This window comes from Canis lupus, chromosome 28 (genome assembly GCF_011100685.1).
Source record: "Canis lupus familiaris isolate Mischka breed German Shepherd chromosome 28, alternate assembly UU_Cfam_GSD_1.0, whole genome shotgun sequence".
Classification (NCBI taxonomy): domain Eukaryota; kingdom Metazoa; phylum Chordata; class Mammalia; order Carnivora; family Canidae; genus Canis; species Canis lupus.
In genome coordinates, this window is record NC_049249.1 from 14,574,672 (window position 1) to 14,590,890 (window position 16,219).

The 16,219-nt window shown below is 38.6% G+C and overlaps 1 protein-coding gene across 2 annotated transcripts in view; it reads right to left on the bottom strand.

The window, feature by feature from the left end:
- The window catches only part of OGA (O-GlcNAcase), a 28,598-nt gene that overhangs the window by 11,596 nt on the left and 783 nt on the right, over nt 1–16,219 (bottom strand). The window contains exons 2-11 of one of the 2 annotated variants that reach the window (XM_038578583.1): nt 15,857–16,129; nt 12,195–12,246; nt 11,675–11,772; nt 9,987–10,117; nt 7,325–7,496; nt 6,064–6,162; nt 5,001–5,285; nt 2,088–2,246; nt 988–1,601; nt 407–581 (exon numbers count right to left, since the gene is read on the bottom strand). In XM_038578583.1, the coding sequence (XP_038434511.1) occupies nt 407–581; nt 988–1,601; nt 2,088–2,246; nt 5,001–5,285; nt 6,064–6,162; nt 7,325–7,496; nt 9,987–10,117; nt 11,675–11,772; nt 12,195–12,246; nt 15,857–16,055 (1,984 nt within the window). In that variant the 5' untranslated portion in view covers nt 16,056–16,129. The remainder of the gene's footprint in view (nt 1–406; nt 582–987; nt 1,602–2,087; nt 2,247–5,000; nt 5,286–6,063; nt 6,163–7,324; nt 7,497–9,986; nt 10,118–11,674; nt 11,773–12,194; nt 12,247–15,856; nt 16,130–16,219) is intronic. The other variant, XM_038578584.1, reaches the window with a different exon arrangement.

The following is a 16,219-nucleotide window of genomic DNA, read 5'->3' on the forward strand; positions in this document are numbered from 1 at the left end:
TGTTAAACATAGCAATTAATGTTATCAAGACACAGCAAGCAGCAGAGAGCTTACAGTCACAATTCATAGTGTCTCATCTCCAAATCAGATAAAAGTGGTATACAGGGTTCCATCCAGGAAGCATTCAGTCAGAGCAAGTTAAAGTCAGTACTTCTCTAATATATTTTTAAGATATTTATGTTGAATTAGCCCAAGGGAGAAAAATCAGTGTGCTTGATATATTTACGGAGACTTGCACCTCAAGTCTGCCAACAATGGCTATACCTTTGAAAGAATTCTAAGCAAAGAATTTAAACAGCTGGAAATTTGCCAATTCCTTAAATATTTTTCTCCCTGTGGGATAATTTTTTTTCATTTTTAGGGGACAATATATCTGAGGAAAAGAGATTATTCCTGGTGCACCTACCTAACCACTGTACAAAAGACTTCACCATAGACATTATACTCTTGATATCCCAAACATAGGAGTACATGTCATAAAGGATTGTCCTGTTGGCACAATTGGAGAGCCGAGTGAACATTCCCATCACTAGTCCGCACATTTCCTCAAACTTGGCTGCTCGTGACCGCCATTCTTCAATCTGTTGAAGATCAATAAAAATATGACTCAAAAAACTGCAAAATAAACCAAAATAACCTAAAACATAATTATAAACTTTTTATTATTAGGTACCTGCAATTTATCCTGAACATTAAGGATCACTGAGCTTAAACTCTTTAGACAAGCAATAAAAATCTATGTCTCCCCAAACTGACAGATGTTACTAAAATAATCAACTGTGACTTTCTTCCATTCTTCACTCTAAGGTCAAACTATGGAACTCTATGTACCAGAATCAGCAGAGTCCACATTCCCTTTAGAGCATATTCTAAGATGTGGTCAAATTTCAGCTAGTTACCAGTATATATATTCATTTAAGACCTCCTCCATACCATCACATGGGGACCCACCCACGCTAGAGAAGTGGATAAATTAAGCATACTTACTTTTTCAGAGTCTTTTCCTTTGCAATTGACACTAACAACACTGCTATTTGCTCGAAGCCACTGGAACTCCCGTAACATCTGTGCTCCTTTGGGTCCATGCTCATAAGGAAGGTAGAACAAGTCAGCAAGCAACTGCAAATCCTCCAAAGTCACTGGTTCCACAGTGTACAAGGGCTTTTCATTTGGACCTGGCACAAACTGCTCCTTGTTTGTCTGTTCATCAGTCTGCATAGGGGCAATATCACTAATGCAATCTTCCTGCATAGACATCTCTGGGGATTTTGATTCAGCTATGCTCTCTTTATCTGTGTCCATTGGTTTTAATTCCTCAGCCATTTTAGCTTCAACAATTTCAGTTAGTATTTGGTTGTCATTCTTATGGTCTGTTTCTTCTTGTTTTTCCACTACCATGTCCATCGGTTCCTCATCTGGCTGTTTCTTTTCTTCTTCCTTGGTCAGAGCTGTAGGCTCACCACTCAAGGCTGCTCCCTGGCTCATAATGGGCTCTTGATAAACCGTTGTGACTACAGTTGTGGCATTTAAAGAGGGTGCTGCAACTAAGGGAGTCCCATCAACTACACTTGCTTTAGCTCCACTGTGTGCAACTTGCCTACCTACAAAAACAAATAGCCACAAAGATAATCAGAATTAGAACAAATCAAATCTAGAGAAATGCTTTCTTTATGATATCTGTAACCTCAGTTTGAGATTCCAAATACTATTAAGCCCTGAGAAAAGTGCAATTTGTCTAAACCACCATGGAGGTAGGGAGGGAAGAAAGGAAAAAAGAAACATGATAAATAATACACGTGTATTATTATCTTCTCTTTTGAAGATCTAGATCTAAAAACAATTATTCCAAGAAAGACATTTTTAAAACAAATTAGCATCCCATCAAGATAACAACTACTTAAGACCAAAACCTTTAAAAAAGGTGTGTGTGTGGGGGGAGGGGGGTTGTTAAAAATTCTTATTATCTAGATCCCTTTGTAAAAATTTTACTTTGTTTGGTGGGCCTATGACAGGTACATCACAAATTCTCTTTATGACTCAACCTTGTGATCTAACCCCCTTACAAAGAAGGGCCAGGCCAAACTTACTACTATACTGATGAGGTACACCAAATTCCTGCAACCATTCTGTTAAAGCTAACTTTAGAGCCATCTGTGGACTATAGAGCACATCAGTTTCAATATCTTCATCACTGCCTTCATTTTCTAACTTTATCTGGATCGATACAGTACTGTCTTCACTGTCAGCTGCAAGAAAAAAAAAAAAAACACAGAACGTAAGTTTTGATTACAAAAGCCTCCTGATGAGAGGGACAAATGCAAAGCACCAGTTATTAGAGTACAACTAGAGAAACAGAACAGAAACAAGAACAAACCTTAAACATAAAAACGGAAACACAACCTTAACTGATCCACTTCACCTAAGTCATTCTAAATGCATTGTTAAATATAACATCCCAATTGAAATATGGAACAGTAAAAAAGAAAAAAGAAAAAAGAAAAGAAACATGGAACAGTAAGTTTAGAATCACTGGAAAATTCATTCATAATTGTTCACTGAGTACTAATCATTGGAAATATGAGGTTAAAGACACTATGATTTCCATAAAGAAAACACTCCCAACCCTTCAGGGGCTTATAACTTAGCAGGCAAATCATTATGAAATGAAAAAATAAGCAAATTAACAACTGTATTGGGGGGGGAATCAATAGAGAACCCACATATGAACACAGACAATAAAATAAGCATATAATGAAGCCCTGAACCAGAATAGCATTAGAAAAACTAAGGTCTGAACTCTGGCTTAGTATCCCAAATCTTAGTCTTAGCTTTCCTCCGTATTTCCCAGCATACACCCCAGTCTGGCTAATACCTACTACTCCTTAATGTGCTTCATGCTCTGCCTTAAAAGAGGAAAAAAAGTAGGTGTCAGATATACAGAGATTGAAGTTTTTTTAATTATTAAAAACTGTTGAAAAAATTTTATCTATTTATTTGAATGGGGGGAGGGAGGGATAAAACAAGCAAGGGGAGTAGCAGAGAGAGGAAAAGCAGGCACCACTGATGGGGCTGCATCCCAAGACCCAGGGATCATGACCTGAGCCAAAGGCAGACGCTTAATCGACAGGCTACCCAGGTGCCCCTTATTTTATTTTTTGATGGAGGAATGTGTATCCACAATGAATGAGCCTTAATGGGAGGCATTAACCCAAGAGAATTGGAAATAGGAGTACAAAATTGAGAAACAGGGGTGCCTGAGTGGCTCAATTGGTTGAGCATCTACCTTTCACTCAGGTCATGATCCCAGGGTCCTGAGATCAAGCCCCACATCAGGTTCCTTGATCAGCGGGGGTCTGCTTCTCCCTGTTCCTCTGTGATTGGGCTCGCTCGTTCTCCAAGTAAATAAAATCTTTAAAAAAAAAAACACTGAGAAACAGAGCACAACTATACGACTACATACATCTAAGCATCATAATGTGACATTCATTTCCATACCTCCCAAATGGGCCAAAATTCAGGTAACTTCAAATTTTCAGTGTCTAGTGTTTTTTTTTTTTTTTTCTTTTAAAGATTTTATTTATTTATTCATGAAAGACACAGAAAAAGTGGCAGAGACACAGGCAGAGGGAGGAGAAGCAGGCTCCATGCAAGGAGCCTGATGCGGGACTCGATCCCAGGAATTCGGGATCAGGCCCTGAGCCATAGGCAGACGCTCGACCGCCAAGCCTCCCATGCGTCCAGTGTTTAGTGTTTTCATCTCTTGCCCACCAACCCTTTAAGGCCCAGCAACTTTTACTCATACTCTGATGCAATTTAAGTATTTCCTCTCTATGATATTGTTTCTTACCAACACTTATGCTTAACAGAAGTAATCATTCTCTCCTCTGTATTCCCACAGCACTTTGTAGACCATTACCTCAGCATTTATCAAATAACAGCAGTCATCTATATGCTCTATTCAAAACCAGACTATGTTCTCCAAAAGTGAGAGATACTTTATTCTTTGTATCCTGGTGCCATGAAGGTGGACTTGCCACATCTTAATACGTGCTTAAATGTTAATGAATTAACTAGCCAGCATTCTCTTACTTTGAATGCAATCAGTAATTTTTCATGAATAAAAAAATCAGTAAGCCAATGTCCAAAATGAGAATACAGAATATGGGGACACCTGGGTGGCTCAGTGGTTGAGCATCTGCCTTCGGCTCAGGGCGTGATCCTGGAGTCCCGGGATCAAGTCCCACATCGAGCTCCCTGCACGAAGCCTGTTTTTCCCTCTGCCTGTGTCTCTGCCTCTATGTGTCTCTCATGAATAAATAAATAAAATCTTAAAAAAAAAAAGAGAGAATACAGAATATGTTCCATAAATATAAGTTGAACTCTGAAAGATATACAAAGTAATTCTGGGTAATAGTCATCTAAAATATCCCATTTAATAAAAATCACCAGAAAACACAAATGGAATCAGAATTCTAGCGACAAGAGGAACAAGTACTAGACTTCTTTGTCTAGTATTCAGACTTCAAAGACTAAGTCGATATTTTTTTTAAGATTTCATTTATTTATTCATGAGAGATACAAAGAGGGAGGTAGAGACATAGGCAGAAGGAGAAGTAGGCTCCCCGTGGGGTCGATACCAGGACTCCAGGATCACCACCTGAGCCAAAGAAAGGCAGGACACTCAACCACTGAGCCACGGAGGTGCCCCTCCTAAATCAACATTTTATTTTATTTTATTTTTCTAAATCAACATTTTAAAAGCAAAGAAGTGGAGGGGGGGAAAAAAGCAAAGAACTGAGGCCAAGAAGTTATTAAATAATTTATCCAAAGCCACTCAGCCCTTCAGCCCTTCTTCTATCACATATATATCTCACTCATAGGACTATATAACATACTTTAAAAATCTCTTAAATTATGACAACAAAGGAACACGCACTTGCTAATAGCTCTATTTAACTCCAGCTCTCCCCCCAAAGCCAGGGATTAAGCCCTCTACTTACTCATCACTACATCTTTTCTTACTCCATTCATATTTGATTTGTACCAGGTGGCAAGGGTATGGATAGCAACATAGTTGGCTTCAAATTCACAATTTGGATTAGTAAGAACTCCTTTTAACCGTGGGATGAGTTCTGTGGATCTTCCTTTGTATGGGCCCAGAAACAGTCTCTTCTGATCATAATCATTAGCATGAATGTTATCCCAGATTACTGGAGCTCTTTTAATAATCTTAGAAACCTCTTCAATGGACTCCACCGGAATTTCTTTAGAAACAACTTTGGGACCTAGAAATAATGACAACCATTTAGTAAAAGACCCTCAAATGTGATTCTTCAAAATACACTGCATTCAATTTTTTTTTTAAGATTTTATTTATTCCTGAGAGATACAGAGAGGCAGAGGGAGAAGAAGGCTCCATGCAGGGAGCCCAATGTGGAACTCGATCCCAGGACCCAGGGATCACGACCTGAGCCAAAGACAGATGCTCAACCACTGAGCCACCCAGGTGCCCCCTGCATTCAATTCTTTATTGTATTTTGCATTATATATACCTTCTAACAATTTTTCTTTTCATAGTAAAACGTCTTTTTCACTCAGTTTTACCCAACCACTCCCCAATATTTCCTCAGATCACATTTCTAGAAATGGAATTAGTAGTAAAAAGATTAATAGGCTTGTGCAGGCTTCCCCAAACTGATACGTTATGAAACAAATTTTCATGTAAACGATTTATTTTTCCATTATAATACAGGATTATTGATTATTAGCTGTCAATTCCACATGATAGCTTTCATTTTATAAAATAAAACACTCTCCTAGGGCTGAGATCAATACCCTTTAGCCCAGTTCCCTGTTATTTATCAACAATATGCAGATTCACTGCAAAATCCTCAAAGATGTTTTTTATATTAAATGAAAAATGTATACTTCATACAAGAAAGAGAATTTTAACAACGTTTTCTGGTTCAGGCTCAGTTTTCACAAAGTATCCAATTAACCAGAACAACCAATTATTTAAGTTCTAGTTAACTAAATTTACACTGTATAAATCTTAAGACTTACCTGTCCAAAGCACCTCAATTCCAGGTAGAAGCTTTTCACCCACAGTCCTTAAATAAGGAGACTGAGACACGTTCGGATAACAGAAAGTGCCACAATATTCTGAATGTAGGAGGGAGAATTAAGTAAAACAGTCAGAAATAAAATGGTCACGGGTTTTTAAATGTGGGGGAAAAAGTCTACCAATTCTAAATTCCTTTTATCCAAATGATAAAGAGCCTTCATGTCACGTCCCAAAGGAAGTAAACTCAAGTGGGTAGTTCAATGAAGAAGCAACTCAAAAATAATAAAAGATTCAATTCACAAAATCTGATATTATTCTTCCAATAAAACAGATCAAGCCTTACAATCCTACAGTCACTAAAAATACAAGCTTACTAAAGAATAATTAGAATTTTTAGCATTTTCTACATACTTCTGAACTGCCTACATTTCTCAATTACAATTAGAGGCCAAATAAAACAAGTTGATAATATCATAACAGAAAGAATGCACCATTATGCCCATGGCTATTAGTACCCAACTGCAACTAAATTGTAATTTGCAGTGAATTAAGTAATTCCCAGTATAATCTCATTAAACATTATTTTAGTATTTATGTAGTATCAGATCACTGGGATAAGGTTCATGCCTCACAGTACTCGAAAACAGACATACACACAAAGTTAAATAAATTCAGACCAAATTTTCTTAAAACTAATTTATTTATCTTTATCTCTTCCTGAAAAATAAATCAAGTCAGGGAACGTTCTCATAAGCCAAATCCTGAGAGGGAACTAAGAGAGGCTAATACATTTTCAGGGGAAGGAACTGGGGGATGGAGGGTGAGGATTAGCAAATTTTCTATGCTGACTACTGGAAATAAGAGCCCAGATGGAAGTGGGAAGAGTAAAAAAGGATAGATATGCACAAGCAGAAAAAAGGAACAAGTAGGAGGAAATGAGAAGTGACCAAGTTAAAGGCAATGCAAATTTGCTTTTTTTCTAGTTTTTCATTTTGATAATATATCCTTTAATTCTGAAAATATAATGTTCAAATACTTCAGTACTAAAAATACATGAAAATATTTTGCTTGTTCAGTTGCCATTTATTAGTCCCTAAAATTTCTCTAGTGTAAGGCCTTGAGAAAGGTCTTCTAGAAAAAGAATTCCTATCTTTATAGACCAAAAGGAAAAGGCATAAGACAATAAAATCCATACATGATTTTTTAAAAGTGACATATTTCAAGAAGACTAGTTAAATATAAAGCCATTATATACAATACCTGTGGGACAGAAGAGGAAAGTTTCTGGCTCTCCTAAGTATTGGTAAATTTCATTTGTGATGGAGACCTGGGCATGAGCAAAAGAACTGAACACCTCTTTGTCTGCTGCACACATATTATGGTCAATATCATCAAAAAGCAAGGCAAATGACCTGCACCCAAACTGAGAAACCTAGAAAAAGGTAAAAACAAACAAACAAACAAAAACAAATAAGATGTCTTAGCAGCTATTTTTTTTTTTTTTTTAATATTCCTTTGAGAGAGAGCCCTCCCCTCCAACACATATGCAGGCACATGCAAGCAGGGGTAAGGGCAAAGGTGGGGGGGGGGGGGGAGACGGACAAGCAGGTTCCCTGCTGAGCAGGAGCCCAACATGGACATGTGGCTCAATCTCAAGACCGCAGGATCATGACCTGAGCTGAAATGAAGAGTCAGATGCTCAACAAATTGAGCCACCCAGGTGTCCCTTTAGCAGCTCATTTTACAGTAAAAATACAAGGGGTGCCTGGCTGGCTCAATCAATAGAGTTTGCAACTCTTGATCTCCGGGTTGTGAGTTCCAAGCAGCACACTGGGCGTAGAGAGGACATTAAAAAAACAGGATTCCAAGTATTAGAGTAGACACTTAATATTTCATCTAGAAGTCATTTTCCTTAGTAGAATGTTCAAAGCCAAAACCATTTTCACATTTTCTACGTTAAGCAGCCAGACAAGTTTGAGGAAGCATGTTTCATTTGGTTTGAATGCAGTATGTCCCATCAAAGCTTCAACAATATGACCTATCGTATCTCCCTGGCTGAGGATTATAGAAGACCAAAAAAGCCAAAAACAAACAACAAACCCCAAAACACAAATGATAAGTGAACTCAAAAGATGAAGAACCTAGGCCTGTTCTAGTCCCAAAGACACACTGATCTTAATTAATCTCTGTACATAAACCCAACTAGTCCATGAATCCTAAGGAACATGGTAGTATTTGATCAAATAGGAAAACAGGCTCTTAAAAAGCATATTCATGGAGGCATCTGGGTTGCTCAGTGGGTTGAGTGGCCAACTTTTGATTTCTGCTCAGGTCATGATCCCAGGGTTGTGAGATGGAGCCCCACATTAGGCTCCATGCTGGGTGTGGAACCTAAAAAAAAAAAAAACCTGTTTCCCATCACCTGCTCAGTCTCCAGATAAATAAATAAACAAATAAAAAGCCTATTCATGGAAATTTAACCTTCTTATTAAATTTTAATCATCTTAGGAATGCATAGCTCAGCAGTTGAGCATCTGCCTTTGGCTCAGGGCATGATCCTGGGAGTCCTAGGATCGAGTCCCACATTGGGCTCCCTGCATGGAGCCTGTTTGTCCCTCTGCCTATGTCTCTACCTCTCTCGAATAAATAAAATCTTTAAAAAAAAATTTTTTTTAAATCATCTTCATGCCATCGATAATACAAACTTTTGCCAGGGTGCCTAAGTGATGCGGTCAGTTAAGCTTCTGACTCTTGGTTTCGACTCAGGTCATGATCTTAGGGTCATGAGATCAAGCCCCATGTTAGGCTCCATGATCAGTGTGGAGAATCTACTTAGGACTCTCTCTTCTCCTTCTGCCCCTCCCACTACCACTCTCTCAAGTAAATAAAAAATAAATCTTAAAAAAAATATAAACCTTTGCCTAAAGAAACATGCATACATACATGTATTACATATCTGCAAACTTACCAGAAAAGATGTGCAGTTTTTATGTTAAGCAGAATTTATATTCCAATCAGATTTTCCAAAGTTACATGTTTACCTAGTCTATTTTCCATCTAATCTTGGGAAATCAGCCAACTACTTCCAGAATGAATTATTTCTCTTGTCCATATCAATGGAAGGAATGGAGATCTAACAGGTAAAACCCTGCTTCTGTAATTTTGGCCACAATTTCAGTCAAGTACCCAATAACATAGTTTCTCAAAACATGATTCTCGACAACCTGTTGTGGTTTTTTTTTTTTTTTTGACAACCTGTATTCTTTTTTATAAGGTTTTTTTTTTTTTTTTTTAATTTTTATTTATTTATGATAGTCACACAGAGAGAGAGAGGCAGAGACACAGGCAGAGGGAGAAGCAGGCTCCATGCACCGGGAGCCCGACATGGGATTCGATCCCGGGTCTCCAGGATCGCGCCCTGGGCCAAAGGCAAGCGCCAAACCGCTGCGCCACCCAGGGATCCCGACAACCTGTATTCTGACATAAGTCCCCACTCCAAGTCTGTTTAAGAATCTCTGGAAATGGACCCTACTAGCATTCTTTTAAGTACTTCTAAGCATTTCTCTTAAGGTAGTTCTCATGCAAACTAAAGTTTGAGAAGCACTAGTGCCTCCACTAAAGCTCTCCTGACTCACAAAACATCCTTTTATGAAGAGCATTAAAGTAAAAAAATATATATATATAAGGAAGTATAAATTTGGTTCCTTTTTTTTTTTTTTAAAGTCCAACATGGAGCCCAACGTGGGGCCTGAATTCATGACCCTGACAACCTGAGCTGAGATCAAGAGTCATACACTTAACCAAATAAGCCACCCAGGCATCTCAAAATTTGGTTTCCTTTTAACTTCATAAAAGCAACTCAGAAAACTTTTAGTTTCAAATACTGATTCAGGGAAAAATAATGAAAAAGTAACAAAGTTACCTGGTCCAGTTTGCGTTTCAGTGTAGATACTTCCTTGGGGTTAGAAAAGGTAATATCCAATCCAGGTGAGATAGCATAGATGAACTCTATCTCATATTCCCGTGCAGCAGAGATGAGAGTCATAAGTTGCTCTAAAGAAGAGAATCCATGTTTTTAGGAAGCAGCACAGAAAACTAAAAGAATTTCCACCTAAAGAGGTCATTTTCTTCAAATTACAATAGGTCAAGAAAAAGAAAAGTCCCTTAAGTTTCACAAAATTGTCATGTGCAATGTGACGAGACCACACAAAATGGCATAAACCTCATGTGACTTAATGTCACCCTAAAATCAAAGCATTCTCTTCCATTACCATTTCCCAAAAATATTAAAGCATCACTTCTCTTACTACACATAAACCATTTTTATTTCCTACAGTTTTTGAAATGTGTGGTTTCTGATTTTGTGGTCTCTAACAACTGAAATTCTTAAATAAAAAAATCTAAATACAACTACTTTATAATTTAGAAAAAAAGAAAGAATATTCTTAATAACCAGGGTTAAGTGATGACCTTAACAATCCTTATCTTTGTAACTACAGGAAAATGCTCGTTACAAATTTTAAGTTTTTAAAATGTGATAGCCATTTAAAATGTGATAGCCAATTTTCCTAAGTAAAATGAAATCCTATTCTTTACACCACAGGATGTATCTTTATATAACCTTCAGTGATTATCTCAAGATAGTCATTTGACACATTTTGATTATTGATCACATAAAATTTCATTACCAGCACCACCAAAAAATAATTAAGTTCAACACATACTTAAATTATATAGAGTAGTAAGCGACAACACTAGCTGGAGATGGGATACATTTTAATTGCTTCTTCATAATTTAAGAAAACTTTCTGCCTTCAGCGCCTTGGCTACACTCTGTAACCAAGTTATCTTGTTAGCTACCTGTGTACACCATTTAATTTCATGTATAAAAATGGTTCCCATTTACAAGTCCCAAAAGAAAAGCAACATTTAATTTATAAGAAGGTTCTGTTATGTACCACCTTATTTACAAATTTTATGTATTTAACTCAACATAAGATGACATATAGCAAAGATAGTTTGTGATAACTTTTCACCTCAGTACAAGCCTAGACTAGGGTGAGGTCTTTATTTTAAATAAAGACAGGACCAAGTAATCAAGTGGTCAAGACCAAGCCATATTTGAGTCTGAAGCAAAAGGATACTGATCCTGTTTTACTTAAAATTTTGGTATCCTGTTCATGGATTTGCATTACTTTTGATATAAAAATTGCATGTTATTTACCTTGACCACTGATTTTTTTGGAGTCCCTTAAACTTTACACCCAAAGCAGGTGCCTCATTTGTGTTGCCTTAGGCCTACCCCCACGTCAACACCTCTTTGTCCAGTGGCCCACTGTTCAGGCCACTAATAAAAGTTAAAAAGCACAATTTATGATTACAAAACAGGTAGGAGTCAGACTAGCGTAACCATGAATCATGCCATGGTTGTGCATCATTCGTGCTACTCTTTCAATCTACACAAAATTACAAAAAATTACCAGATAGAAAAGGAAACCACCTACAAATAAAAAAATGAAATAGTTAATAAATTTTTTGTATAGCTACATTTAAAATACAGCTGTTTTCTTCATATATTCTGAATTTATGGATTAAAAAGAAAAAGATTACCAGCTTCCTCCACAGAATACATCTCTCGCCAAAACATCCTATGTTTGTAGTCATCTTTTGGGGCATACAAGTATGTATTTAATTCCCATTTCTGGAGCCTTAAGGGAAAGAAAATTACATATGTGTAAATAGGCAACATATACAGGCTGTAAATCACAATCTTTCCCTTTTCTTGGAGCCTTTTCATCTCTTAAACAGCTACTAATATTCTGGAACAATAGCTTTTAGCCTTTTTGTAATCCAGTGGAATTGTAAAAAATTAAGTATTACAAGGATGTCAACATATTAAAGTCTTAAATAAAAACAACAGCTCTGAGTGATACAGGTGAAGCCCAAAACCTATTCAGCTTCCCCAGGAAACTTTGAGAACCCCTAATACAAGTGAAGAAGAGGTAAAAGACCAAGGTAAAATAACTTCTGCAACTGAGAAATCATCAAAACGCACCTGGCTTATTCAGTGTTAGTTTTTCTTCAAACAAAAGGGATACTTTTTTTCTACTTCATAAAGTAAAATATTTACCTCCTAAAGAGTTCTTTTCTCTGTTCCATAACCCAAGGTCTTCCATAAAATCCTAGATTCAAAGTAAGAATGAAGTTATTTTCAAGTGTCAAAATAAGGTAAACTGTTGATAAAAGCAGATTACAAAACATACAACACAATCCCATTTTGTAAAAAAAAAGTGTGTACAATATACCAGTATCTGAATGATATTAGTAAAACATTAAGGTATCTTGGACAGTGATACTATAAAATAACTGTTATTCTCTTTTTGCTTAGGTAAATTTTCTGATTTTCCTACCATTAGCACTTACTGCTTTACACAATAGTTATTTTAAAACACCAAAACATCATCCCTTTTCACTGCCAAAAAAGACCAAATATGTTTAAATCTAACTTTTTAAAAAGGTGTTTGTTGTTATCTCTACATCTATTGTGGGGCTTGAACTCACAACCCCAAGATCATGCAACTCTTGATCTAAGCCAGACAGGCACTCCTGTGCCTGTCTAAGCCAGATAGGCACTCCTAAAACTAATTTATTTTAAGTGATTTTAAGTTATTTAGGCACTCCTAAAACTAATTTATTTTAAGTGATCTCCACACCAACGTGGGGCTCAAACTCATGACCCAGAGATCAAGAGTTAGATGTTCTACTGACTGACCCAGCAGCAGCTCCTAAGCCTACCTTTTTAAAAGATCTCAATCTTAAAACAGGAAGGGAAAGCAAAGTAATCCCAAACAACTAATAGTAATAATTACTACCTGAGAGAGGAGTTAAACTGCCTTTAGAGTAGGGGCAGGAAAGTATAAAGGTAGGAAAAAAAATCAGGAACAGAATTAGGAAAAAATCTGATTGAAATAATTCTATGATTTTTAAGTACCTAATATAATAAAAAGGACCAAAAATGCCTTAAGCTACATTTACAACAAATTCAACATTGTAGCTGGCCCAAATAGGAAAACCTCAAAATAGTCTCAATCCTTGACCAAAGGTTTGAACAACTGAAAATTCAAGAATGTGATTTGCTGCACTGTCCCAGAAGGGGGCAAAAGCACTACTAAAGCATATTGCAGGAAACAAATCTGCAAAGGAATGACTTAAGTAGTGGTATTAGTGGTATCATGAACACAAAATGCTCTTCATACACACACGCACACAAAACGCGCGCACACACAGTCGCTTAAGAGACTACCCAAAACTGAAATTTCTGTGATGTATTATACTCCAATCTAGAAAGGATGGTTACTCTGCATCACAAACAGGAAAAATGACAACCCAAGAAAAATTCATCGCATACCTATGTATGAAACTACAGCATTTTCGATCTTGACAATTCAGTTCTCATAAGTAACTTAAAACATTAAATTTTTATATAAGTCTTTCTAGCTTTCCTACAACCCTTAGCATTATCATTTTTCTCTTAAAAGAAGAGGCACTGAACGCTCCTTTAGAGTTGTTTCAATATATAAAAGAAACATTTTTACCTTCAGAAACCCTAACTTTGCCAAGAGTCAGGTTCATGGTTTCAGTTAAGTCACCACAAAAAGGAAACCAGGCTATCACACGAGTTATGACCAACAAAGGTCTGGGGGGGGGGGGGGGGCGGGATAAAAACTATTAATTTATTTTTTATTTTTGGCAGGAAAGCAAGGTTTGAGAGCAAAGTGATCCTACAAAGCTCCTGGGAAGGGAGGGGACGGGAGAGGGCTGCCTGGAAAGAAAATTTTTAAAAAGGAATCCTACCAATACCTACAATACTTACAATATTTCTTTTCTTCATTCATTTTAAGAATGGTATCAATTTAGATATGCTGCCCCTCCCCCCGCCCATGTGCTCAGTCATCAAGAAAAAATACATATAGGGGGAAAAGGAACAACAGATAACTATTCTCGGAGTAGTTCTCTTTCAATACTATTCTAAAAAAACAAACCAACTTATTTAAACCACAGGAGCTTTTTCCATAATTACTGAAGATGTAACAGGAAAGTTTCTTCAGCTTCACTCTAGCTCTAAAATTTCTATATCCCCTAGGATAACTCCTCAACCCTCCACCTCAAGATCTCTGATGACAAAATACAGACTCCTTCTAAAATCTCCCTATACAGAAACAAGCCCAATAAATACACTAACAGATTAAGACACCCAAAGCAATCATGTTTTCAAAACCACCGACTCCCAAATACGTAAGTAGTTTTCCATCGTCTTTCTCCAAAATTCTGCAAGACCTTTAACTTGTGAATTGTTTCACTCCTTACTGCAGCTATCTATTAGTCTGTTCTCCCCTATAATTAAACTTTATCTAAAATGCCACAATCACCACTCATCCTTCAAATGAATATATATATGCTAACACTGGAAAAGCTAAAGGTCTCAACCATAGGACAACCCTTCTATTTCTCCATACCTTTCCGGCTTTTTATTTTATTTTATTTTTTTTATTTTTATTTTTTTTTCTTTCCGGCTTTTTATAAAGGCTGATTTTTATACAGTGTTGCTCCCATGCACAGCATTATATATTAGAAACAACTAATAAACACCTAGGGAAGTCTAGGTAGGCCAAAAAACTTCAGAAAATTAAAATACATTCTGTATTCAAAGAAAAAGCAATAACGCAAGTAACTCATGCTTCCTTGGAATGTTCAGTTCAATATATTTGTCCCCTATATCCATAAACCGTGGTAGTCTTCAGACCATTTCCCCTTAATGTTCCCCCCCCCACCCCACCCCCCCAAAAAGAGTCAGGTCTGGCGTTCTTTTTAAATGAAAATAGTAAGAGAGGGGCAGCCCAGGTGGCTCAGCGGTTTAGCGCCGCCTCCAGCCCAGGGCATGATCCTGGAGACCCTGGATGAGTCCCACGTCAGGCTCCCTGCATGGAGCCTGCTTCTCTCTCTGCCAGTGTCTCTGCCTCTGTGTATTTCTCATGAATAAATAAATAAAATCTTAAAAAAAAAAGAAAAGAAAAGAAAAGAAAAAGGTAAGAGAGGAAGTCAGAAGGGCATTTTTAATCCTCTTCTGCAGTCCCTAAATTAAAATTCCGTGTCTTTGATAGTATTAAACTCAACGCTCTAGAACCAAAGCACAGTAGTTGGCAAAGGACAATTTTCTAGGCTGCAAAAGAATCTCTAAAGGTTGGGTGCTTGGGGACTGGCCAGCGAAAAACAAAACGAAAGACCCAACAAAAACACCAAGCAAAGGGGAATTTGTAAAATCCTAGGCGGACCGTGCCGTCTCTGGACTCTAGGCGTACAACAAGCACGTCCGTGTGGGTTGGTTTTTTTCCCAAAGGGTGAGGACAGCAGCGCTTTATACGGTGTTCCATTAGAAGAGCCCACCCTAGGGAACAGGATCCCGAGGTACAAAGACGTGTAACTCTGAGCCTAACAGCCGGCTCCTTACCGCCGCCTCCGCAAGAGCAGGCCTGGCGCCAGCCCAAGGCGGGTGGGGTCAGGCCTGTTAATAGCCAGAGAATTCATCGCTGCCTAACAACGTGTGGGAAGGCTGGCCCACCGTCTCGCGTCTCGCCTCGTCCAAGCAGGGTCAAGTTTCAGATCCGGGGGGGGGGGGGGTGGACACCCTTTCAGAACCTCCTAAAGCACCCCCCTCAAGAGGAAAGAATGTGTTAGTACCGGGGCGGAACGGGAGGGAGGACGCTCTCGCCCAGCCCGCGCCAAAGCGCTCACCTTCCACTACGCCACATAGGAACCTCCGAGCCCCTCCTGCCGCCCCGGCCACCGCTGCTCCCCCGGCCCCGGCTGGGCTGTCTTCTCCGGGGGCCGGAGCTGCTGGCGGCTCCAACGATGCCCCCACGGAGGCGGCAGGGTTGGAGTTGAGCTCGCTCTCCCGCTCCTCCAGCGCCGCCTGGCTCTCCTTCTGCACCATCCTCCTGCCCCCGGCCGCCGCCACCTCTGCGGGTCCTCCTCGGCCTCCGTCCGTTGGGCCGCCGGCCCGGAGCCCTGGAGAGGGCCTCGGCTCCAAGCGCGCGCCCTTCCTGCTCTTTTCCCCTCCCCCTCTACCCTTCCCCCTCCCTCTCCGCAGGGACCCGA